At 43.0% G+C, this 24,157-nt stretch overlaps 1 protein-coding gene across 1 annotated transcript; it reads right to left on the bottom strand.

The window, feature by feature from the left end:
* Positions 1 to 6,562: 6,562 nt before the first annotated feature.
* On the bottom strand, positions 6,563 to 23,464 carry LOC105020144 (secretory phospholipase A2 receptor). Its single transcript, XM_010886883.2, has 5 exons — positions 23,455 to 23,464; positions 8,514 to 8,608; positions 7,961 to 8,317; positions 7,458 to 7,811; positions 6,563 to 6,963 (listed from the first exon to the last, which is right to left on the bottom strand). Exons 2-5 carry the CDS (start codon positions 8,548 to 8,550, stop codon positions 6,590 to 6,592), a joined length of 1,122 nt encoding a protein of 373 aa, XP_010885185.2. The 5' UTR covers positions 8,551 to 8,608; positions 23,455 to 23,464; the 3' UTR covers positions 6,563 to 6,589.
* Positions 23,465 to 24,157: the final 693 nt, after the last annotated feature.

The raw sequence follows: 24,157 nt of genomic DNA, 5'->3' as shown, positions 1-24,157 counted from the left end.
AAGGTGGCTAAAGCAAGTTGGCTAACCCAAAATGGCTAATATACACACACCTCCCTCAACACTATCACACACACATTATATTCAAACTTCACACAATCCGCACTCTCTCTCCCCCCACTCCTCACCAAGACACACTCATTGCTCCACACACATATTCCTACCCTACACTCTACTACTCCCTCTCTCCAAATACACTTTCTCTCATCTCCCTTTAAACACTCTTATGTTTCTAAATAAAATCACACATACATTCTCCTATCACTAAGCATACAGACATTCCTATTTCCATCCACGAAATCAGACTCCTCCCCCACAAACATTATTTCCCATATCTCTACACATAACATCACATACACACATACTCCACTTTATACATGTTTTTTGCCAGACCGCCCAAGCAAAGCCCGCCTTACTGAGTAAGTGAGGGAGTGAGAGGTTATCCTTTGTTAAATAGCGTAGTGGTTAGAGACACAGACTGCCATGCAGCTGACTGCTGTTCCAGCCTCCCTGCAGACAAAACCAATTACATATTAGGATGTATTCAGTAGCTATGTTATAGTATGCCTAAAACTAAATGGTTAACGGTCATATTGTGAATGTTTCTGGTGGATTTTCAAAGTATGCCACTGTGTATGCTTTTTGGGGTATTATAGATCACAACCACTGAGACTATCCGGGCTGCCAGCAGGCCCTATGGTGTAGTGGGAACATCCTGGTTCTTCAATATTGTGACCGCAGTTCGGTTCCCTTCTCAAACATTCCAAACTGTGTCTCAGAAATGTTTATCCACTAGGCTTTATACATTTATTTATAAAGCCCTTTTTACATCAGCAGATGTCACAAAGTGCTTTTAAAAAAAACCCACGAAGCAAACAAGAGTAGTGTTGAATTTCAGTGGCTAGGAAAAACTCCCTAAGAATGCCAAAACTTTAGAAATTGCCATCACACAAGACAGCAAAGGTTGACAGTTTCAAGCTTTTCTGGTAACCTTCAAGCCCCTGGGCCAGGCTACACCTAATCATAAACCGTGCTGTAGAGATGAGTCTTTAGTAGACACTTGAAAGTTTGCACTGAGTTTGCATTTCTAACTTTAATTGGCAAATCATTCCACAGTAGTGGATCTCTATGAAAAAAACAAAAGCATGGATTAGTTTTTCTGCTTCGAAGATGAAAATAAGCAACTCTTGAGACATATTTTATGGAGAGGTCATGGTCAAGGGTAACGCCAAGGTTTCTTAAATTTTTTTGGGATACGACCATGTAGCCGTCGAGGTTCACAGTGAGATCTGCTAACAAAGCTCTTTGTTTCTTGGGGTCCTAAAACAAGCATTTCTGTTTTTCTTGAGTTTAAAAGCAAGACATTTTCTGTCATCCACTTCCTAATTTCTAAAACACATGCTTCCAAAGTAGCTAATTTTGGGGCTTCTCCATGCTTCATTGAAATATATAACTGTGTGTCATCAGCATAACAGTGAAAGTTGACATTGTGATTCTGGATTACATCACCCAGAGGCAGTATATATAGTGAGATCAATAATAGGCCCAGAACCGAGCCTTGAGGAACACTAAAACATACCTTTAAACTTGTCAGAGGATATGCCATACACACTAACAAACTGATATCTTTCAGATAAATAAGATTTAAACCAGGCTACAACATTTCCACGTAGCCCAATATGGGTTTCCAGTCTCTCTAAAAGAAGTGAGTGATCAATAGTGTCAAAAGCAGCACTAAGATCAAGAAGCAACAGGACAGATGCGGAACCTTTGTCTGAGGCCATTAGAAGGTCATTTGTTACCTTCACGAGTGCAGTCTCAATACTATGATGGGGTCTGAATCCGGACTGGAGCATTTCATAAATGTTATTTGGCTTCAGGAACGCATTCAGTTGTTGGTAAAAATTTTTTAAAATCTACGTTTTTTGAGGGGTACGGGTGGTTTGATATTGGCCTATAATTGTTTCATATTTCAGGATCAAGATTTTTTTTTTTTAGAAGAGGCTTATTTTCCGCAATTTTTTGTGAGTTTGGTACACATCCTGAGGAAAGGGACCAATTTCTTATGTTCAACATTGGCAGACCTAGCACATGAAATAGCTCCTTAAGTAATTTTGTTGGAATCTGGTCTAGCAGACAATTTGTGGGTTAAGAACTCATAACAAATTTTGTGAATGTGTCCAGCGATACAAAAATTTGTGTCCCCATTGACACCTGGTCAGGGAGGTTCAGGACATTCTCAGGACAACTGAAATTTTGGGGACTATAACTATTTAAGGAGGAGTCAGTTAATTGTTTTCTAATGGTGATGATCTTTTCATCAAAGTAGTATTGTATTCATTACAGCTAAAGTGAAGACCCACTTCACTTGTTGAGCGTTGCTTTTTTGTTAACTTTTCAACTGCATCGAAGATACATTTTGGATTGTTTTTGTTCCCCTCAATCAGGTTGGAGGAATAAGCTGATCCAGCGAATGTGAGTGATTTTCGGTATTGTAGTGTACTGTCTATCCAGGCTAGTCTGAATACTTCCAACTTGGTGGAACGCAACTTTCGCTCCAATTTTCTTTCTGTCTTGCTTGAGTGATCTAGTACCAGGGAGCACGTTTCTTGTTGCGTATTTCTTTTGTTTTAAGTGGTGCAACCATATCTAAAGTATTTCGCAGTGTTGAGTTTAGATCCTCGATTTGATCGTTTGCGGATTTATTTACACTGTCGTTGATAAGCGAACTTGTAAGAATATCAAGGAATCTATTTGTAGTCCGAGAATTTATAGTACGGCTTTTGAAACTAATTGTTTGCGGAGCAAGTGGATTTTTTGTTTTAACTGTAAATGTAATAGTACAGTGATCCGATAATCCTGGATTTTGGGGGGAAATTATTAGATCTACAATATCTATTTCTCGTGACGGGACTAAATCCAAGGTGTGATTGTGGCAATGTGTTGGACTTGAGACATGTTGGATAAAACCCACTGAATCAATTATGGCTTCAAAGGCTTTTTTTTAAGGCCGGGTGTCTCTGTAAAGCACTTTGTGACAACTGCTGTTGTAAAAAGGGCTTTATAAATAAATTTGATTGATTGATTTTTGAAGAGGATCATTGAAATTTTCTATATGAATATTGAAATCACCAAACATTAGAATACTATCTGCCATAATTACAAGGTTGGACAAGAATTCTGGAAACTCATTGAGGAGTATGGCCCGGGCGAGGCTGTAAATGGTAGCTATGTAAAACGATTTATCAGCCTGGTTAACTTTCATGTGTAAAACTTCAAAATAATGTAAATGTATAATTGTAATACGTGACATTTTTATACTGTTATTTTTTTCCGAAGAAAGGAACCAGCCATGAGGGATTGGAGTCATTGTTTTCGTTATGTGTAGGATGTATAGCTTTTAGGTAGCCATCTAAAGTCATCTTTGTACAACAGTACACTTTAGTTCCGTTAACTAATGTTTTGTTGCCCACTTTATCTCAACAAAATTGTAATGGCTGGGGTAAAATTTACATTTGGAGACGATAGAGAGCAGTATGAACAATCAACTTTGTGGTGTAGTGGAAACGTCCCAGTTCTTCGATATTCTGACCCTGGTTTGATTCTTCTCGGAGACACAACAAATTTTGTATATCCATTTCAGCCTTCACACAACAATATATATCCCCTCTGTAATACCATGATTCTCGTATATTTAAGTGAATAATTATTGTACGTGACCCTTTTATACTCTTAGTGTTTTCCAAAGACACAAATCAGCCACGGAGTGATTGGAGTCATTGTTTTCGTTATAAGTAGGCCGTGTAGCCATTAGCCATCTACAGCAATCTTTGTACAAGACTACGTTTTAGTTTCGTTAATAAATGTTCTGTTGTCTACATAATTTCAGCAAAAATGTAATGGCTGAGATGAAATTTGCATTCTACTGTTTATATAGCATAATGATTAAAGACAGTCTGCCACATAGAAAACTAGCGATTGAAACCTGCCAGCGACAACAATAATCATCCCTTCTAATCGGCTGAACTAGGATTGCCTGGTTCCTTTTCTGGTTTCAAGGTATTTTTGTTTTGATTTCCTCTTCTTTGATTGGACATTCTGACTACTAGCGCCATTGGGCATTTTAAATAGCAAAACATTTCTCTAGTGAGCATGCTGTGAGATGCTTCCTGTGCCCCGCTCTGCCCGCCTTAATCGCTGCTTGCAGCTATATTTAATATAGGGATTATTCTGTCACTTTTGACAATTGATTGACGTGTGGTTGGGACTTCCAGTATGGGGGCAGGACGTCCGGTTTGGTGGGTGGGACTTCCTGTGTGATGTATGCTTGGGGTGGGACTTCCGGTGTGATGTATGCTTGGGGTCGTACTTCCTCTGTGTTACGTATGTTAGGGGGTGTAACTTCCGGTATGATCTATGCATGTCCAGGGGATGAAATATGGTATGGGGCTGTGTGGTTTGTAATAAATTCTACGTGGCATTGATTCAACAAGGTGCTGAAAGCATTCTTTAGAAATGTTGGCCCATATTGATAGGATAGCATCTTGCAGTTGATGGAGATTTGTGGGATGCACATCCAGGGCACGAAGCTCCCGTTCCACCACATCCCAAAGATGCTCTATTGGGTTGAGATCTGGTGACTGTGGGGGCCATTTCAGTACAGTGAACTCATTGTCATGTTCAAGAAACCAATTTGAAATGATTCGAGCTTTGTGACATGGTGCATTATGCTGCTGGAAGTAGCCATCAGAGGATGGGTACATGGTGGTCATAAAGGGATGGAAATGGTCAGAAACAATGCTAAGGTAGGCCGTGGCATTTAAACAATGCCCAATTGGCACTAAGGGGCCTAAAGTGTGCCAAGAAAACATCCCCCACACCATTACACCAGCACCACCAGCCTGCACAGTGGTAACAAGGCATGATGGATCCATGTTCTCATTCTGTTTACGCCAAATTCTGACTCTACCATCTGAATGTCTCAACAGAAATCGAGACTCATCAGACCAGGCAACATTCTTCCAGTCTTCAACTGTCCAATTTTGGTGAACTCGTGCAAATTGTAGCCTCTCTTTCCTATTTGTAGTGGAGATGAGTGGTACCCGGTGGGGTCTTCTGCTGTTGTAGCCCATCCGCCTCAAGGTTGTGCGTGTTGTGGCTTCACAAATGCTTTGCTGTGTACCTCGGTTGTAACAAGTGGTTATTTCAGTCAAAGTTGCTCTTCTATCAGCTTGAATCAGTCGGCCCATTCTCCTCTGACCTCTAGCATCAACAAGGCATTTTCGCCCCCCACAGGACTGTTTTTCCCTTTTCACACCATTCTTTGTAAACCCTAGAAATTTACATTTAGACTAGGTCAGAAGTATGACCAGATGGACAAGGACAGGGACAGCCAAACCAGGTACTCAGCATGTGTGGACCTCATGTTCTCCTAAAGTTTAAAACGGGAGGAGACTGGGAAAATTAAGAAAATGCATTCCTCGTATCAACAACGATTTATAGTGGAGAAGGAGAACTTAGTGGGGAAGGACAACTGACCCAATCCCCCAGCACAATAGTATAGCAGCATAAGACCTTTGGACTGAGACTAGGGGGAGGCCCCGGACAGGGCCCAACAGGCAGGAAATCAATCCACCCACATTGCCAGGCATCATCCAAAGGGACACCCACCAACCGTGACCACCCTGAATGAGGGCCGAGTATTGCCAGCAGAGTACAGCCCAATTGCACAGTTGCGCAACAGAGAGACAACAACAAGCCAGTGACTCTTCCCCCGAAAGGCATTGGAGGGAGGGCATCCCAGTGGCGACAAGAGCCCACCTGGCAAGACAGCAAGGGTGGACAGTATCAAGCCTTCTGGTCACCTTCACACCCCCGGGCCAGGCTATACCTTATCATAGACCATACTGTAGAGATATGTCTTTAGTAGACACTTGAAAGTTTGCACTGAGATTGCATTTCTAACCTTAATTGGCAGATCTTTCCACAGTAGTGGAGCTCTATGAGAAAAGGCCCTGCCTCCGGCTGTTTGTTTAAAAATTCTAGGTACAATTAAAAGGCCTGCATCTTGCGATCGTAGGTTACGTGTAGGTATGTATGGCTGGATCATTTCAGTAAGGTAAGTAGGTGCATCTCCATGTATTGATTTATAGGTTAACAGTTAAGCTGTGTTAGGTGACTCCTTCTGGCACAGAGTAGGAGCAGGAGGGGAACAATCTCCACGGTGACAGCAGGGTCAGTAATCACAGAAGAAATGTGGTGAAATTATGTCCTGTCTGATGATATCGAGGTGTCTGATGTACATGGACCACAGTGACTTCTTGTTTTATTTTAATTTTAATTGTAACCATATTATATATATATATAACTATAGTATAATATAGTGCCTGTGAAACAGAGTTAAGAACACCCCGTTTTTATACACCTCAACCGATTGGAACAAGGTCAAGGAGGGTGGTCATGTTCCCATGTGTGTGGGGCCTGTCAGTTGAGGAAGCTGAACTGTGGGGTGGATAAGGTCAATAATCAGCACGTGTCCACATGCCACTTCACCGGTATCCCTGTGTTTTAGTTGTTTGCCGCGTTCCTGAGTTCAGATCAGTTCTTCACAAACAAAGTACAACTGCGACAGACAGTCCTGATCAACCCACTTGTATCCCTTCTTTGTTTCCATGGCACCACATTGGTGGGACAGGGGCAATTGAGGCCATATCCCTCCCTCCCAGTTACTCCAGTCCTCTGGGTTCACTGACAGCCCATTGGTCCAGACCCAGAACCCAAAGAGACTGCTCTGTCTCAGACCGATCCACACGGGGCCAGTTAAATTAGTCCCTTTTAACTGCTGGTCGATCGCTGACAGGTCTTCTGCAGACTCAAAACGCAGCAGTCCATCATGGTGTTTATTGCAGTAGTTCAAAGCATCTTCCCATATCTTTTTTTCCCTGATAATGTGGACGCGCACTGATCCTGAAAGGCAATGGGTGGTATGTCATAAATATGTCATAGATAGGCTAGATATGTCATTTTTCAAATAAACTTGTTTTAAATCAACCATCCAGTTGATTAGCTGGCATGGAACCACTATATACTGGGGGACTAATTAACTAATAACTTAAATATAATATTTGCAGGGGTCAGTCTGCTTCAACAGACAACTTTAAATATACAATATTAATTTGCATATTTAGTACAAATCAGCAATTTTATAATTGAATAGGTTCTTTAGCAACTTTGGAGCAGAATTAATATTTCATGTTTTAATTTTAATACCAATAGGTGACATAGATGTTGGTCTGGGATAGAAATTGTAGTTCAGGTGGGCCTGGTTCTGTTGGCAGAGTTCCCTCCATCAGCCCACTTATTATAGTCTGGTGTTTTGGGGAGTGGTCAGTCTGCTTGACCATGCTACTATCTCTATACAGAAACGCTGTTCTTCACATTGTTCTTTTTGAGAAACTTACCTTCAGAGCAGATTGCACCGTCACATTTATTTTTAAGTGATACAGTGAAAATATCTTCCAAACTCTTCATTAGATAAGTGTAGTTCCTTAGGATATTCTCCTTAGGATACGGAGCTATTGTGGACCACTTTCTATAGGCAGATTTCCCTCCATCAGCCCACTCCCAGTCATCATACAGTAGACCGATCCAGAAAGGAGTGGTGCTGTTCATCCCGCAGTTCTTCACTTCTTCCTTTTGTCTCTCATTCATAATACTGACGAGGTCAATTAAGTTATATCTGCAGTAATTCTGAGCTTCATACCAGGTCAGGTTTTGTTTAATCAGCCTGTATTGGGGAAAGGAATCACCAGGCCCTGTGCACACAGAATAGACAACTTTTACTCATCTTAGGCTGATATTAGGTAATGACATCTAGATATTGTTGATTATGAATTTGAGCTGGATTTTGTTAAAGAGCATGTGAACAGCAAAGCGGATATATTTTTTCGGAGGAGTGCATTACCATTTCCGTAACACATGAAGATCTTGGGATCTGTACATAATGACCATGTTGTATTTGTGTGCATTGATGCACAATAGGAATATTGGTTTTCACTTGGAAGTGATGGCCATGCAGAGGCATTAACAGGGTCTCCATTGGACCACTTCAGTCTGTACCGCTGGCGGTTGAGACCTATCCAGGCATTGCTGATTCCATTACGTAGCAACTGTTTCTGCTGCTCATATTCCTCCTGGTTGTACATCGTGGCGAGAGTACTATGATTGCTCTTACAGTAGCTCAATGCCGTTGTCCAATTACATCGTAGCTGAATGACGCTGAATTTTCTGAGTCGGCTGTTTGCGGCAGTGTAGCAGACTCCTGAAAACACAAAATGAACATCAAAATAATCCATTCATAGTTTACTGAACTCACTCAAATATTCAAGTAAAAGGTAAATGACACATTTGCATAAAACCATCAATTAAGGGAGTATATATATGTTTAATGGCTTGACAGGATACAGCATAGAGTGCGTTTTGGATGATCCAGTTGGATAGGTTGAGTGTGTCCTTACTGGCACAGAGAAGGAGCAGGAGAAGTGTCATCTCCATGGTGACAGCCGTGTCAAGAGAGACAGATTGGACGTGATGGGATGAGATGTTGTCCTGTCTGATGAAAATTAGTTATCAGATGTACATGGACCACACTTAATTTACCTCATTTAAGTCTAAATATCAAAAGGTATGACAATAAGAACAATTTACAGAAAGTTAACCTTGGAATTTTGTCAACCCAAGGAAAAAGATGTGTAAATGTATCTGCTTTAGCTTGCCAGGAAAGCATTTAAACTCACTGACAATTGTCACAGTGTTTTAGGGAGTGGAGACAAACGCAGGAAATTTGGTAAGGGTTTCTATAACCCAACTCAAAGCACATCAAAAAACTGACTAGGCAAGTCCAAAGTAAAGTGAGGTGAAACATACACACGGATGAAGCCGGAACGATACAATACACATACGCATAGAATAGTCATACTCACTGCACAGTGACAAGGAAATAATAACCGTCCCAGCACTGGGGAAACAGGGCCATATATATAGGCATGAAAATCAGCCGAACAGTGGTGCCTAGAAGGCTGGTGATGGAGACCTCTGGAGCCGGTGCAACAGAGGATCACCTGCGCCGGAGGGATTCGTGACAACAATGTTGTTTACATGTTGACTAACAGTGTGCTCCCTGTTAAAGAAGTCCTGCTGTGATGATGGAAGTTTTTAGGAGAATTCTGTTTGTACATGGAGCTGGAAGGACTTCAGAACCAAGCTTCGTACTGTTTGATATCATTCACTTTGATTTGTGAACGAAACCATAACCCGGATATCGAGGGACAACGTCTTTATTAGCATGGGTATTCATGATGTTACTTTCCGTAGATGTTACAGTGTTCTCATTGAGAACATGGTTAATATAGACTTATGCCAGAATACAGAAAAGGCCATGAAAACAATGGTCATTAGCCTACCAGATGTCCTCAGGCCCCAACAACAGAGTGTGCATGTGTGCGTGTCTGTGCGTGCGTGTGGCCAATTCCTCACACCACCCTGAGAGGGGTCCTCTGTGTCCTACAACAGGATTGATGTCAAATATCCTCTTTGTAACCTTTTGATTTCAACATAAGCTACTCTCTTTTGCCTTCTCTCTTCAGCCTCTGTACGTCTGATTTAATTCTCTTATGCATTGTTTTGTTTCCTTTGATTTCATGACTATAATATCACAGTATGTCACCGCTCATTCCACTCCAAAATGCATTGAGCGAGACACCACCTGTAGACCTCTGTAGCTGCGTGGAGTATCAGCTGGTGTCCCACATTGCTTTGTAAGGAGCATATCTCTCAGGAATTACAGTCATATGGAACTATTTTGTAAACTGCGATTACGTTCAGTATGAACAGATGTCCACATATTCCCAGTGCTATTGGTATTAACAACATATTTTGTAGCTCCTGAACGTTACGCTATGATGGTGGTCCTGAACATAATTAATTCTAAATGAAAAATGTCTTGTTACAAATAACATTTACAGTTAACAATTAAGGTTAACTTAGGTTTAAGGCCTCACAGTACAGTCTTTGGGAATAGGAATAAAGTTAGGGTGAGGTTATGGATAAGGTTAGGCATCACAGTATGGAGGTTAGTGTTAGGGTTAAGGTTACAAAGACAGAAAAATGTCTCAATGTCTAAACAACACAATTCGCTGACAAAAAATTTGTTCACTGAAAAAGGGTTGTGGAAACACCTGCCCACCATCCCCGAACCACTATGCTTTGGCAAACAGACATGCTATTTAACTTCATTACTACCCCTAGTGGCTGGGTTCCAACAGAAAATGGCACTTTTCATACTCTATGCTGACACAGAACCTAATAGCATTTCCCAAAATACACTGCTCAAAAAAATTAAAGGATCATGTAATCATCACAGTATAACACCAAGTGAATTAAACTTCAGGGATATCAATCTGTCCAGTTAGGAAGCATAAGCGATTGTGAATCAGTGTCACCAGTTTTGGTGTAAATGAAAGTTACAACAGGTGCACTGGAGAGTCAACAGCAAGAAACACCCCAAAAATGTAATGGTTTTGCTGTGTTTTCCAGTACAGTCTCAAGAGCATGGAGGAGATACCAGAAGACGGGCCATTACACAAGGAGTGCTGGACAGGGCTGTAGAAGGGCATCAACCCAGCAGCAGGACCACTATCTGCTCCTTTGTGCGAGGAGGAACAGGAGGAACACTGCCAGAGCCCAACAAAATGACCTCCAGCGGGCAACTCTTACGCATGTTTCTGTCCAATCTGTCAGAAACAGACTCCATGAGGGTGGCATGAGGGCCCGACGTCCTCTAGTGGAACCTATGCTCACATTCCAGCACTGAGCAGCTCGATTGGCATTCGCCAGAGAACACCTAAAATAGCAGGTCTGCCATTGGCGCCTCGTTCTCTTCACAGGTGAGAGCAAGTTCACATTGAGCCGACATGAAAGAGTCTGGAGATGCCATGGTGAACGTTATGCTGCCTGCAACATCATCCAGCATGACCGGTTTGGCAGTGGGTCAGTGATGGTCTGGGGAGGCATATCCTTGGAGAGACACAGACCTCCATGTGCTAACCAATGGTACCCTTACTGCTGTTAGGTACTGAGAAGAAATCTTCTGAAGCATCGTCAGACCTTACGCTGGTGCAGTGGGCCCTAGGTTCCTGCTGGTGCAGGACAATGCCCAGCCTCATGTGGCCAGAGTATGTAGGCAGTTCCTGGATGACAAAGGCATTGATGCCATTGACTGGCCCTCATGTTCCCCAGACCTGAATCCAATTGAGAACGTCTGGAACGTTATGTATCGTTGCATCTAATGCCGCCAATGAGTGCCACAGACTGTCCAGGAGTTCACTGATGCCCTGATCCATGAATTGTGGAAGAGGACGTGTGACAGTTGCAATTTTCATCCGGTTGAACTTTTAACATATAAATCAATCTAAATAACTCTGTATCAATCTCCCTTTCTTTGTTGGTATCTCTGTCTATTTGTATCTCTCTGTTTGTGTCTCTTTTTCACTCTCTCTACATTTCTCCTTCGATTTCTTTCTGTCTTAGGCCATATGTCTTTTGCCTATGTCTGCTCATAATTGCTCTTGGTAAGTATTATCTTGTAATGTAAGCAGTGTTGCCTTGTTTAATGGTATCAGCAATGCCAAGTAAATATATTAGTATATTAGTAGTAAATAACTAAACTTTTCACTTGCATTTCTTGCCATGATTCTTATTTTTTGCTTGTACCACTCTGTTTTCAATTGTTAGAATCCTATACGGCCTTCAGTAATTAAAATACTTTTTTACTTTAATACATTCATATTTTCTCCTCCATGAACTGCCACCTTAATGTGGTGGAGGGGTTTGAGTACCCGAGTGACCCTAGGAGCTATGTTGTCTGGGGCTATATGCCCCTGGTAGGGTCTCCCAAGGCAAAGGTCCTGGGCGACAGGTCAGACTAAGAGCGGTTCAAAAACCCTTTAATGATGGAAACCATTTTGAGGACCGTGACGTCGCCCGGTATGGCACAGCCAGGGCCCCACCCTGGAGCCAGGCCCTTGGTTGGGGCTCGTATGCGAGCGCCTGGTGGCCGGGCCTTTCCCCACGGGGTCCGGCCGGGCTCAGCCCGAAGGAGCGACGTGGGGCCACCTTCCCGTGGGCTCACCACCTGCAGAAGGGACCATAAGGGGTCGGTGCGTAGAGCATCGGGCAGCAGTCGAAGGCAGGGGCCTAAACAACCCGATCCCTGGACACGGAAACTAGTTCTAGGGACGTGGAACGTCACCTCGCTGGCAGGGAAGGAGCCTGAGATTGTGCGTGAGGTTGAGAGGTTCCGACTAGAGATAGTCGGGATCACCTCTACGCACGGCTTGGGCTCTGGAATCACACTCCTTGATAGAGGATGGACTCTTCACCACTCTGGAGTTGCCCATGGTGAGAGGCGGCGGGCTGGTGTGGGTTTGCTTATAGCCCCCCAGCTCTGCCGCCATGTGTTGGAGTTTACCCCGGTGAACGAGAGGGTCGTTTCCCTGCGCCTACGGGTCGGGGATAGGTCTCTCACTGTTTGTGCCTATGGGCCGAACGGCAGTGCAGAGTACCCAACCTTCTTGGTGTCTCTGGGAGGGGTGCTGGAAAGTGCCGACTGGGGACTCCATCATTCTACTGGGGGACTTCAACGCCCACGTGGGCAACGACAGTGACACCTGGTGGGCCGTGATTGGGAGGAACGGCCCCCCTGAGCTGAACCTGAGCGTTGTTCAGTTATTGGACTTCTGTGCTAGTCACAGTTTGTCCATAACGAACACCATGTTCAAGCATAAGGGTGTCCATCAGTGCTCGTGGCACCAGGACACCCTAGGCCGTAGGTCGACTATCGACTTTGTTGTCGTTTCATCTGACCTGCGGCCTTATGTCTTGGACACTCTGGTTAAGAGAGGGGCAGAGCTGTCAACTGATCACCACCTGGTGGTGAGTTGGATCCGATGGCGGGGGAGGAAGCTGGACAGACTCGGCAGACCCAAGCGTACTGTAAGGGTCTGCTGGGAACGTCTGGCCGAGTCTCTTGTCAGAGAGATCTTTAACTCCCACCTCCGGCAGAGCTTCGACTGGATCCCGAAGGAGGCTGGAGATGTTGAGTCCGAGTGGACCGTGTTCTCCAACCTCCATTGTCGAAGCGGCCGCTCGGAGCTGTGGCCGTAAGGTCTCCGGTGCCTGTCGAGGCGGCAATCCCCGAACCCGGTGGTGGACACGGGAAGTAAGGGATGCCGTCAAGCTGAAGAAGGAGTCCTATCAGGCCTGGTTGGGTTGTGGGACTCCTGAGGCAGCTGACGGATACTGGCAGGCCAAGCGGGTTCGGGGATTGCCGCCTCGACAGGCACCGGAGACCTTACGGCCACAGCTCCAAGCGGCCGCTTCGACAATGGCGGTGATGAACATGGTCCACTCGGACTCAATATCTCCAGCCTCCCTCGGGATCCAGTCGAAGCTCTGCCGGAGGTGGGAGTTAAAGATTTCTCTGACAGGAGACTCGGCCAGACGTTCCCAGCAGACCCTTACAGTACGCTTGGGCCTGCAGAGTCTGTCCAGCTTCCTCCCCCGCCATCGGATCCAACTCACCACCAGGTGGTGATCAGTTGACAGCTCCGCCCCTCTCTTCACCCGAGTGTCCAAGAGATACAGCCCCAGGTCAGATGAGACGACAACAAAGTCGATAATCGACCTGCGGCCTAGGGTGTCCTGGTGCCACGTGCACTGATGGACACCCTTATGCTTGAACATGGTGTTCGTTATGGACAAACGGTGACTAGCACAGAAGTCCAATAACTGAACACCACTCGGGTTCAGATCAGGGGGGCCTCTCCTCCCAATCACACCCCTCCAGGTGTCACTGTCGTTGCCCACGTGGGCGTTGAAGTCCCCCAGTAGAACGATAGAGTCCCCAGTCGGAGCACTTTCCAGCACCCCTCCCAGAGACTCCAAGAAGGTTGGGTACTCTGCACTGCCGTTCGGCCCGTAGGCACAAACAACAGTGAGAGACCTATCCCCGACCCGTAGGCGCAGGGAAACGACCCTCTCGTTCACCGGGGTAAACTCCAACACATGGCGGCAGAGCTGGGGAGCTATAAGCAAACCCACACCAGCCCGCCGCCTCTCACCATGGGCAACTCCAGAGTGGTGAAGAGTCCATCCTCTCTCAAGGAGTGTGGTTCCAGAGCCCAAGCCGTGCGTAGAGGTGATCCCGACTACCTCTAATCTGAACCTCTCAACCTCACGCACGATCTCAGGCTCCTTCCCTGCCAGCGAGGTGACATTCCACATCCCTAGAGCTAGTTTCCGTGTCCAGAGATCGGGTTGTCTAGGACCCTGCCTTCGACTGCCGTCCGATCCTCTTTGCACCGGCCCCTTATGGTCCCTCCCGTGGGTGGTGAGCCCACGGGAAGGCGGCCCCACGTCGCCCGTTCGGGCTGAGCCCGGCCAGGCCCCATGGGGAAAGGCCCGGCCACCAGGCGCTCGCTTACGAGCCCCAACCCCAGGCCTGGCTCCAGGGTGGTCTTTATCATCTTCCAGTTTTCAACTGTCCAATTTTGGTGAGCTCGTGCAAATTGTAGCCTCTTTTTCCTATTTGTAGTGGAGATGAGTGGTACTCGGTGGGGTCTTCTGCTGTTGTAGCCCATCCGCCTCAAGGTTGTGCGTGTTGTGGCTTCACAAATGCTTTGCTGCATACCTCGGTTGTAACGAGTGTTCATTTCAGTCAAAGTTGCTCTTCTATCAGCTTGAATCAGTCGGCCCATTCTCCTCTGACCTCTAGCATCAACAAGGCATTTTCGCCCACAGGACTGCCGCATACTGGATGTTTTTCCCTTTTCACATCATTCTTTGTAAACCCTAGAAATGGTTGTGCGTGAAAATCCCAGTAACTGTGCAGATTGTGAAATTCTCAGACCGGCCCATCTGGCACCAACAACCATGCCACGCTCAAAATTGCTTAAATCACCTTTCTTTCCCATTCTGACGTTCAGTTTGGAGTTCAGGAGATTGTCTTGACCAGGACCACACCCCTAAATGCATTGAAGCAACTGCCATGTGATTGGTTGATTAGATAATTGAACAGGTGTCCTTTAGGTATATACTCGGTGATCATGCCGGTTAAAACTAATTATTAGGGGACCAAGTACCGTAGGTACGGTACCCTATTGTTTTTTTGTTTTTTTTAGGGGGCCAAGCAACGAAGTTGCTGAAACCCTTTTATGTATGGTCCCCATACTCCTCATGGTGGTACTGTAGCAGTCAGAAATGGAAAAAGTGAAGCTCAGATCTCATGAACCGAATGTCGTAGAGACACGCAACCAAGTTCCAGATATACCTCTTCTCATGCTGACCAAAAAAGTCTCTGGGGTCTTTTAAATTCGCCCCTTGGATTTTCCTTCATTTTGAATTTGGTGAAAAAAACGTTAACGACATCTCCTCCAAGACCGCTGAACGGATTTGCGTGCCGTTTGGTGTGAAGGACCTTTGAACCGTTATCTTAAAAATTTCTATAAGGAAAGTTCCATCCATCCATCCATCTTCTTCCGCTTATCCGGGGCCGGGTCGCGGGGGCAGCAGTCTAAGCAGGGATGCCCAGACTTCCCTCTCCCCAGACACTTCCTCTAGCTCTTCCGGGGGGACACCGAGGCGTTCCCAGGCCAGCCGGGAGACATAGTCCCTCCAGCGTGTCCTAGGTCTTCCCCGGGGTCTCCTCCCGGTGGGACGGGACCGGAACACCTTCCCAGGAAGGCGTTCCGGAGGCATCCGAAAAAGATGCCCAAGCCACCTCAGCTGACCCCTCTCGATGTGGAGGAGCAGTGGCTCTACTCTGAGCTCCTCCCGGGTGACCGAGCTTCTCACCCTATCTCTAAGGGATCGCCCAGCCACCCTGCGGAGAAAGCTCATTTCGGCCGCCTGTATCCGGGATCTTGTCCTTTCGGTCATGACCCAAAGCTCATGACCATAGGTGAGAGTAGGAACGTAGATTTACTGGTAAATCGAGAGCTTCGCCTTGCGGCTCAGCTCTTTCTTCACCACGACAGACTGATACATCGACTGCATTACTGCAGAAGCTGCACCGATCCGTCTGTCAATCTCCCGTTCCAATTTTTCCCTCACTCGTGAACAAGACCCCTAGATACTTAAACTCCTCCACTTGAGGCAGGCACTCTCCACCAACCTGAAGTGGGCAAGCCACCCTTTTCCGACTGAGGACCATGGCCTCGGATTTGGAGGTACTGATTTTCATCCCCACCGCTTCACACTCGGCTGCAAACCGTCCCAGTGCATGCTGAAGGTCCTGGTTAGAAGGGGCCAACACGACAACATCATCTGCAAAGAGCAGAGACGAAATCGTGTGGTCCCCAAACCTGACACCCTCCGGCCCCTGGCTGCGCCTAGAAATTCTGTCCATAAAAATTACAAACAGAACCGGTGACAAAGGGCAGCCCTGCCGGAGTCCAACATGCACTGGGATCAAGTCTGACTTACTGCCGGCAATGCGGACCAAGCTCCTGCTTCGGTTGTATAGGGACCTGACAGCCCTTAGCAAAGGACCCAGGACCCCATATTCCCCAAGCACCCTCCACAAGATGCCGCGAGGGACACAGTCGAATGCCTTCTCCAAATCCACAAAACACATGTGGATTGGTTGGGCAAACTCCCATGAACCCTCCAACACCCCGTAGAGGGTATAGAGCTGGTCCAGTGTTCCACGGCCTGGACGAAAACCACACTGTTCCTCCTGAATCCGAGGTTCTACTATCGGCCGTATTCTCCTCTCCAGAACCCTGGCATAGACTTTCCCGGGGAGGCTGAGATAAGGAAAGTTGATATCTCAAATAGTATGGCTGAAATCAGCTAATGAAATTGGGCTGGGCGGGTCTATGAAATTAGAAGTCCATTAATCCCAAATGGAAGATCAAACAGCTATGAAATGAAACATACTCGTAAATGTGTCTGTCAGGAATGGACAGAAAAAGTCCCATACAGAAATACCTCTTGGGGGCACTATAAACATCACTGATGTTTCTCACGATTTTGCCGTTAATAGAAACACACTTAAAAAACATCTCCTCCGAAACCACTGAACAGATTTGGTTGACAATTGGTGTAAAGGACCACTGGACCCTTGTCTTTAAAAGTTATTTAAGAAAAGTTGAAATCTCAAACAATATGGCCTCCATTGTGACTTCTGTGAAAAACTCGTTAACAACATCTCCTCTGAGACTGCTGAACGGATTTGCATGCCGTTTGGTGTGAAGGACCTTTGAACCATTATCTTTAAAAGTTCTATAAGGAAAGTTGATTTCTCAAATAGTATGGCTGAAATCAGCGAATGAAATTGGGCTGGGCGGGTCTATGAAATAAGAAGTCCATTAATCCCAAATGGAACATCAAACAGTTATGAAATGACACATACTCGTAAATGTGTCTGTCAGGAATGGACAGAAAAAGTCCCATACAGAAATACCTCTTGGGGGTGCTATAATATTTAAAACTTGTTTTGAATGACGACAAAACAAAACTTATGTTGTTTTCCAGTGCAAAATCAAAGTCACAGAACTTTTTACCTATCACCACTTCTCCGGGCTCCGAGATTGAGTTTGTATCTCAATACAAGTATCTTGGTATCCTAATCGATGATTCACTTTCTTTTAAACCTCACATTCAGCAGTTGGTGAAAAAACTGAAGCTGAGACTGGGTTTTTATTTTAGAAACAAGTCATGTTTTTCTTTTGAGGTTAAAAAGAGGCTTGTTGCTGCTACGTTCATGTCAGTGCTGGACTATGGCGATGTTATATACATGCATGCGTCCTATACAAGCTTGAAATTGCTGGATACTGTTTATCACGGAGCTCTGAGGTTTATCAAAAACTTTAGAGCACTTACTCATCACTGTTCTTTGTATGATCGGGTTGGTTGGTCTGCATTGTCCACCCGTAGGCTTAATCATTGGTACATTTTCATTTATAAAGCTATTCTTGGTCTGCTTCCCCCATACCTTCAATCTTACATCACAAAGAAAGGTACCGGAAGATATTGTCTTCGTTCTGAGGATCTAATAATTTATCTGTCCCTCACGTCTGGACTGAATTGGGAAAAGGGGCGTTTAAGTATGCAGCCCCCTGTGCTTGGAATCAGCTGCAAAATGTCCTGAAACTTCAAGCGCCGGTTTCGTTAGTTGGTTTTAAATTACTTTTAAATGACATGCAAGCTACACAAACCGGCTGTAGATGTTATGACTGACTATTCGGACGATCCTTGCTGTTGTCTATTGCTTGTGATCAACATTAATGAAACTATGATATTTTATGACCTTGAAATTCACTATTTATTATTGCCATAATTTGTTATATGTTGATGTTATATGTTTTTATGTCTGCAACCTTGTTAATTGTGCTGCTGTCTGTCTTGGCCAGGACACTCTTGGAAAAGAGATTTTTAATCTCAATGAGTTATCTTTCTGGTTAAATAAAGGTTATAATAATAATAATAAACATCACTGATGTTTTTCACGATTTTGCCGTTAATAGAAACACACTTAAACGACATCTCCACCAAAACCACTGAACAGAGTTGGTTGACAATCGGTGTAAAGGACCACTGGACCATTGTCTTTAAAAGTTTTAAGAAAAGTTGATGTCTCAAACAATATGGCCTCCATTGTAACTTTTGTGAAAAACTCGTTAATGACATCTCCTCGGAAACCGCTGAACGTATTTGCACACCGTTCGCTGAGATGGACCCTGGGACCAGTATCTTCAATTCAATAATTTGGAATTTTGATATCTCAAATTATTTGACCGCAATAAGTGAATTAAGTAAAATTACTACTCTACTCTGATATCATGGAACGGATTGGCATCCTGTCTGCTTGTGAAGGTTCTTTGGACAATGATATTTAAATGTTCTATATGAAAAATGTATATCTCAAACAATATGGCAGCATTCAGTCCCCAAATTTTGTGTTATTCTCTTTCTCTATTTTGGACTATTATTTTGAGGGAACTCTTATTTTGAAGGAAGAGCTCATTGGAGTTGTGGGTTCGATCAGCAGTTACGGAGGGATATTTTTGAAGCTATGGGAGGAGCCATGGCAGTGCCTGTCTGTCAATGTGGAATGGGGGAGGTGTTGGGAGCATGACAGCATTCAGTCCTCGATGTTATCTTTTTGTTTATATTGGACTATTATTTTGAAGGAAGTCTTATGTTAGGAAGAGCAAATGTTAATGGTTTGTAAATCTCCTTGAACAGTAAGTTGGTCTTGGCAGTTGAAATTGTTGCTGCCATAAGCTAGATTCCAGTGCACACCATCTTAAGGTTTAGTCTATGGATGATCAATGCCTGTGTAAATTCTAACCCTATTGAAATTATAATTCAAAAGAAGTCAATTTTATAATTTTTTTTCCTCCTGTAAAGAAAACCTTTAATATTCGTCTATTTATTTGTAAAAAAAAAAAACACTAATATTTTAGGGTATTCCGGGTAATACTAAAGCATGTGTTTCTATAGTATGTGTCCAATGAGGTTAGTTTCTTGTTAAATGTTACATAGATATATGTTTTTAGCAGATGTTTTTTCTAATTTCCCTTGGTTAGACTTTACTTTTGCAGCCGGTCAGGTTTTTTGCCATGTGACTTCCTGTCAATTAATAATCAATGACCTTGTCACGTCCAATCCCATCGACAGCTTAAATTGTTCGTTAGGTCACACCTGCTCCCTTTTACAAGGTGGTAGTATTTCGAAAGATTACGAGCTTTCCAAGAGTACACAACACTGTGTATTCAAATCGTAAGTAGGCCTGTTGGATTTGCGGGTAAGTTTAAAATGAAGCTTGTAATGGGGATATTAGCCTATTTGGTAAATTGTTGTGGTATATTTTGGAAACGTTTATAGATGTAATAGGCCTAATTGTTGCAACATTTCCTGTCAAAGGTGATCTAATGTAGCCTGTACACTGGATGTGGAAACTGTTAAACAAGCTATTGGAAAGCCACATTTTTGAAAATGGTATTTTACGAAGGCGGACATTTCATTAGGGACTTGTCCCCTCCACTTTTTGAAATGTCATTATTGTCCCCCTCTTCCACTTTTCGAGGGGAAAAAAAATAGGACGACGTGCTTCAGCAACTGGCAGTAATTTCAGAGTGGCAGGCAGGCAAAGGCAACAAAAAATACTCAGAGCCAGTGGGTATCAAACTCTGACACCTCTGCTCTTTGTTTCATAATCGTTTCTGGTACTGGTATGTGCAGCTAGACTTCTTTCCCACAGAAGCTGCTTGCGCATGAGTTTTCCTGAAGCGAAGCATTATATCGCATAGTATAGTGTGTTTGATTGAGCTAGTTAGCAACCTAATTTCTCGCAATGTTGTGCACAAGCAGGTAAAGCATACATTGACCGCTCTCTCATTGATATAGCGAGCTAGTTCCTGTTTCAAACAAGGTTGATGGCAGATATTGTAGCTAGCTAATTTACTAATTGAGCTACATGAAGTTCACTAGCTAGTTGATTAGTGCTGTGCTGGAGAGCTACGCTATAGACAGCTAACAAAGCTGTTTTAAGACCGGCTATAGATCGCTCATCTAGCATCAGTAAAGATTAAATAATGTAAGAGATTGACGACCGATATTAGGACATTTAAGGAGAATTATCAGAGGGTCTGTCTGTTATCAACCAAATTCGTTAATATTAAAACATTCTGTCATGCAGTAATGACGTTTTACATGTTTCACTGTCATTTTAATTCAGCCTACATGACTTGGTGCACCATGTCTCAGCAGGATATTCAGTTGTGTACAATTTGAGAATCCAGGAGCTTTACAAAAAAAATTCACCCTCACTTAAAAAACCCTGTATTTTAAAGACTTAAATGTCAAAGTTGCTTGGCCAGTTTTAAAATATTTTTTAACATCTTTGCATTAGTGTTTTTCTTTGTCATTGTGTACATTTGCTAGGTGAATTCTGAAAGACACTAAGGAACACCTCATCCTTAAATAATTCTTAAATTCTTATTTGGTATTAGAAAATATTTTTTCATTATATTAAACCCAGCTGAAACCTATTTGGTTTATTTAAATTAAACTTAACGTTGTTTGTGTTATTGAGTTTTCACAGTATGTAATGCACTGGCATGTATTAGGTTTCAAATAGCAGAAAGGAATTAAATGAAGCTCTGGACGTGAGATGTCTTTTTCTTATATTAGACATTCTGATGTACTTATTCTTTTGTTTAGTTGTACATTTACTCCTTCCACATCTTTCATTCCTCAAAACATTGATTGACTGACCGCCTGCTTTGTACAGTGAGCTGTTTCTTCTTTGCACTTTTTGACCTAATATTGACCTCAACACATACCAGTTTACTCTAGACTGTGGCAACACAAACTCAAAGACCATATAACACTTAATTTGTCAAAGAAAATAGCTTTTAGCTGTTTGATATAATTAAGTGATGTTCTAATGCCACATTAGCAATTTGGCATGATAACTCAAGGATAAGGTGTTGGAGTAATGTTTGTTGGAAATGAGGCCTGTGTAGATTTAATCAAAAATACTTAAATAGTAATGTTTTTGGCATCATTAATGTCCTGACTATACTTTGATCAGTTGAATACCACGTTGGTGAATGAAAATAAGAATGTCCTTTCAAAACAGCAACATTTGTAAATGATTTCAAAGTTTTGGCCCGCAGTGTATAACTTTTATTAGTCCTGTTAGATTTCAGATCAATCCCATGGCTAAAATAAAGTTTTCCATAAAATGTAATATTATTTGTTTCATAGATGCCACGCAAACCTGGATTCATGCGGAGTGTTGTGCGTGTCTTTGGGTGTGGAGCCTGTCCTTGTGTGTTCAAGTGGTACTGTAGTTAGAGTGAAATTTGTAATTAAGTTCTGTTTGATTCCCAATTGAGCCAAATGTTTTTGTGTCCTAGGGCAAGGCACTCCCCACTAATTTATTCCAGGAAAATGTACCTGTAAGTTGTCCTGGATAAAAGTTTACTAAAATATATACTTGTACATATTTTTTATATTAATACATTTGATTTGTGTGTAAACAGTTTTTATTTACAATCTTCAAAGTGGAGTAAAACAAATGGAAATTGATTCCTTTATTAGAAACTTGCTAAATAAGCAATAAAATGATTTGACATAACTACTCAATTCTGGTAATGGTGTGATTGTTATAAAATGTACAGAAGTAACATCTCTAATTTACTACCTACATTATCTAGCTTGACTAGTCTTAATATTATTTTTAACCTTTCAAATGGTAATTTCCATTTTCAATGTGTAGCTTAGAAAAATTAAGCTTTTCACTATATAAGATTTCTATGAGTGTGACATTCATCTACTATCTTTTATTACACTGATGCTGAGAATGTTTTGTTGTAATAATCTAAGCTATTCCGCAACCAAAGTCAATTGTCAATGTGTCATTTGGGTTTCAACAGTATGCCAAAATCCTATTCTGTTTGTTCCAGTTCACTATTATAGTCCAAATTCCTGTGAGTTAAAATGATGTAAAGGTACTGGTGCAGTGGACATGCCAATCAGCCTCATGGTGGCACAAGCCTGTGAAGTTGGTCTTGGAAATCAATCCACTATTAAACTTTTTGCCACTGAGACCCAAAAAATCGCCATCATGGATTTTCAGCCATCTTAGTTATTTTGAAAAACACTTAACACTACTATGGCAGCAAATGACCAATCTTGATTTAGTTTGACATTTTGTATCTATGTATGAAGATCTTCAAGTGTTGTATAAACCAGACCAGTATGTAAAAAACTACATGGGGTCACAATTGGTCAGGAAAAAACATCCAGCATTGGCTTAATGTTTGTACACGTGCAGTTTCTTTTACCCTACATACCATATTGCATAATTTTCATGCTAACTAAATGCTGAAACCCACAAAATGCTGCTTGCAGCTTTAATTGAAGTTGCAAATGTAAAGACAATTGCTTAGTTACAGTAACATATGTTCCAAGGGTCTTCAAAGTTTCCTTTTATCATTACTTGGTCCCCTTAATCGCTGCTTGCAGCTATATTTGATAAATATATTCGTACTGTAATTTTAATACTGCTAGACAAAAACCCTATCATTTGCACATAAATTACAGTTTTACTCAAAAACATTATACATTTTTTTGAGTAAATCATTCAATCTAAAAGATTGGGCAGTTTAAAGATTCCAAAAAAGTCTGAGCCTTAGCCAATGCATTATCATTTTAAATGAAGTTACATAGTCATTTGGAAAAACAACACCCCTTCTGATCTTTCATTGCTAGGTTCATATTCACACTTAGAATATGAGGCATGTGCAAGACCTACTCCCAAATGCTTATTTAATACAACCAATATAAAAGTTGATCAAAGTTACTTAAATTGGGAAAATGTCTTACCTGTTTTGGCTTGTGCAGAGAATGGCAATATTGTCTTGTTTGCATAGTATTTATAGCAGGTGAGATCCGCCCCCGGGCTGAGGGAAACTTCCTGCTAGTGTAGTATGAGTCTCTATCATGAGAAAATTATTTAAACAATGTACATTTTCCATCCCATTGATACCATATTCTTCCTTGAACACACATTTGCAACAAGGATATTTTTGTAGATGAGATGACTAACAGCAATCAGTTCTCCTTTGCAGGCTTTTCAGGGATTTCAGGCCTTTCCAGGGATGTGATCTCACACTGATCAGCCATAACATTGACCACTGACAGGTGAGGTGAATAACACTGATCATCTTGTTATCATGGCACCTGGGTGGGATATATTAGGCAGCAAGTCAACATTCTGTCCTCAAAGTTTATGTTTTGGAAGCAGGAAAAATGGGAACTGAGCGACTTTGACCAGGGCCAAATTGTGATGGCTAGACGACTGGGTCAAAGCATTTACAAAACATCAGCCCTTTTGTGGTGTTCCCGGTCTGCAGGGTTCAGTACCTATCAAAAGTGATCCAAAGAACGAAAAGCAGTGAACCAGCGACATGGTCGTGGGCAGCCAAGGCTCACTGATGCATGTCAGGAGCGAAGCCTAGACCGTGTGGTCCGATCCAACAGACGAGCTACTGTAGCTCAAATTGCCGACAAAGTGAATGCTGGTACT

Source organism: Esox lucius, chromosome 23 (assembly GCF_011004845.1).
Source record: "Esox lucius isolate fEsoLuc1 chromosome 23, fEsoLuc1.pri, whole genome shotgun sequence".
In the NCBI taxonomy this organism is placed as follows: Eukaryota; Metazoa; Chordata; class Actinopteri; order Esociformes; family Esocidae; genus Esox; species Esox lucius.
The sequence above is the reverse complement of the archived record's forward strand: the minus strand, read 5'-3'. Positions and strand labels throughout refer to the sequence as shown.

What these genes read in the sequence shown, in the direction of transcription:
- LOC105020144 (XM_010886883.2), bottom strand. Translation starts at nt 8,550, where the DNA reads ATGGAGATGACACTTCTCCTGCTCCTTCTCTGTGCCA. An exon ending in CTTCATGTGTTACGGAAATG is followed by an intron (nt 7,812 to 7,960) that starts GTAATGCACTCC and finishes CTGTGTGCACAG; the next exon opens with GGCCTGGTGATTCCTTTCCC. An exon ending in CGGTGCAATCTGCTCTGAAG is followed by an intron (nt 6,964 to 7,457) that starts GTAAGTTTCTCA and finishes ATTGCCTTTCAG; the next exon opens with GATCAGTGCGCGTCCACATT.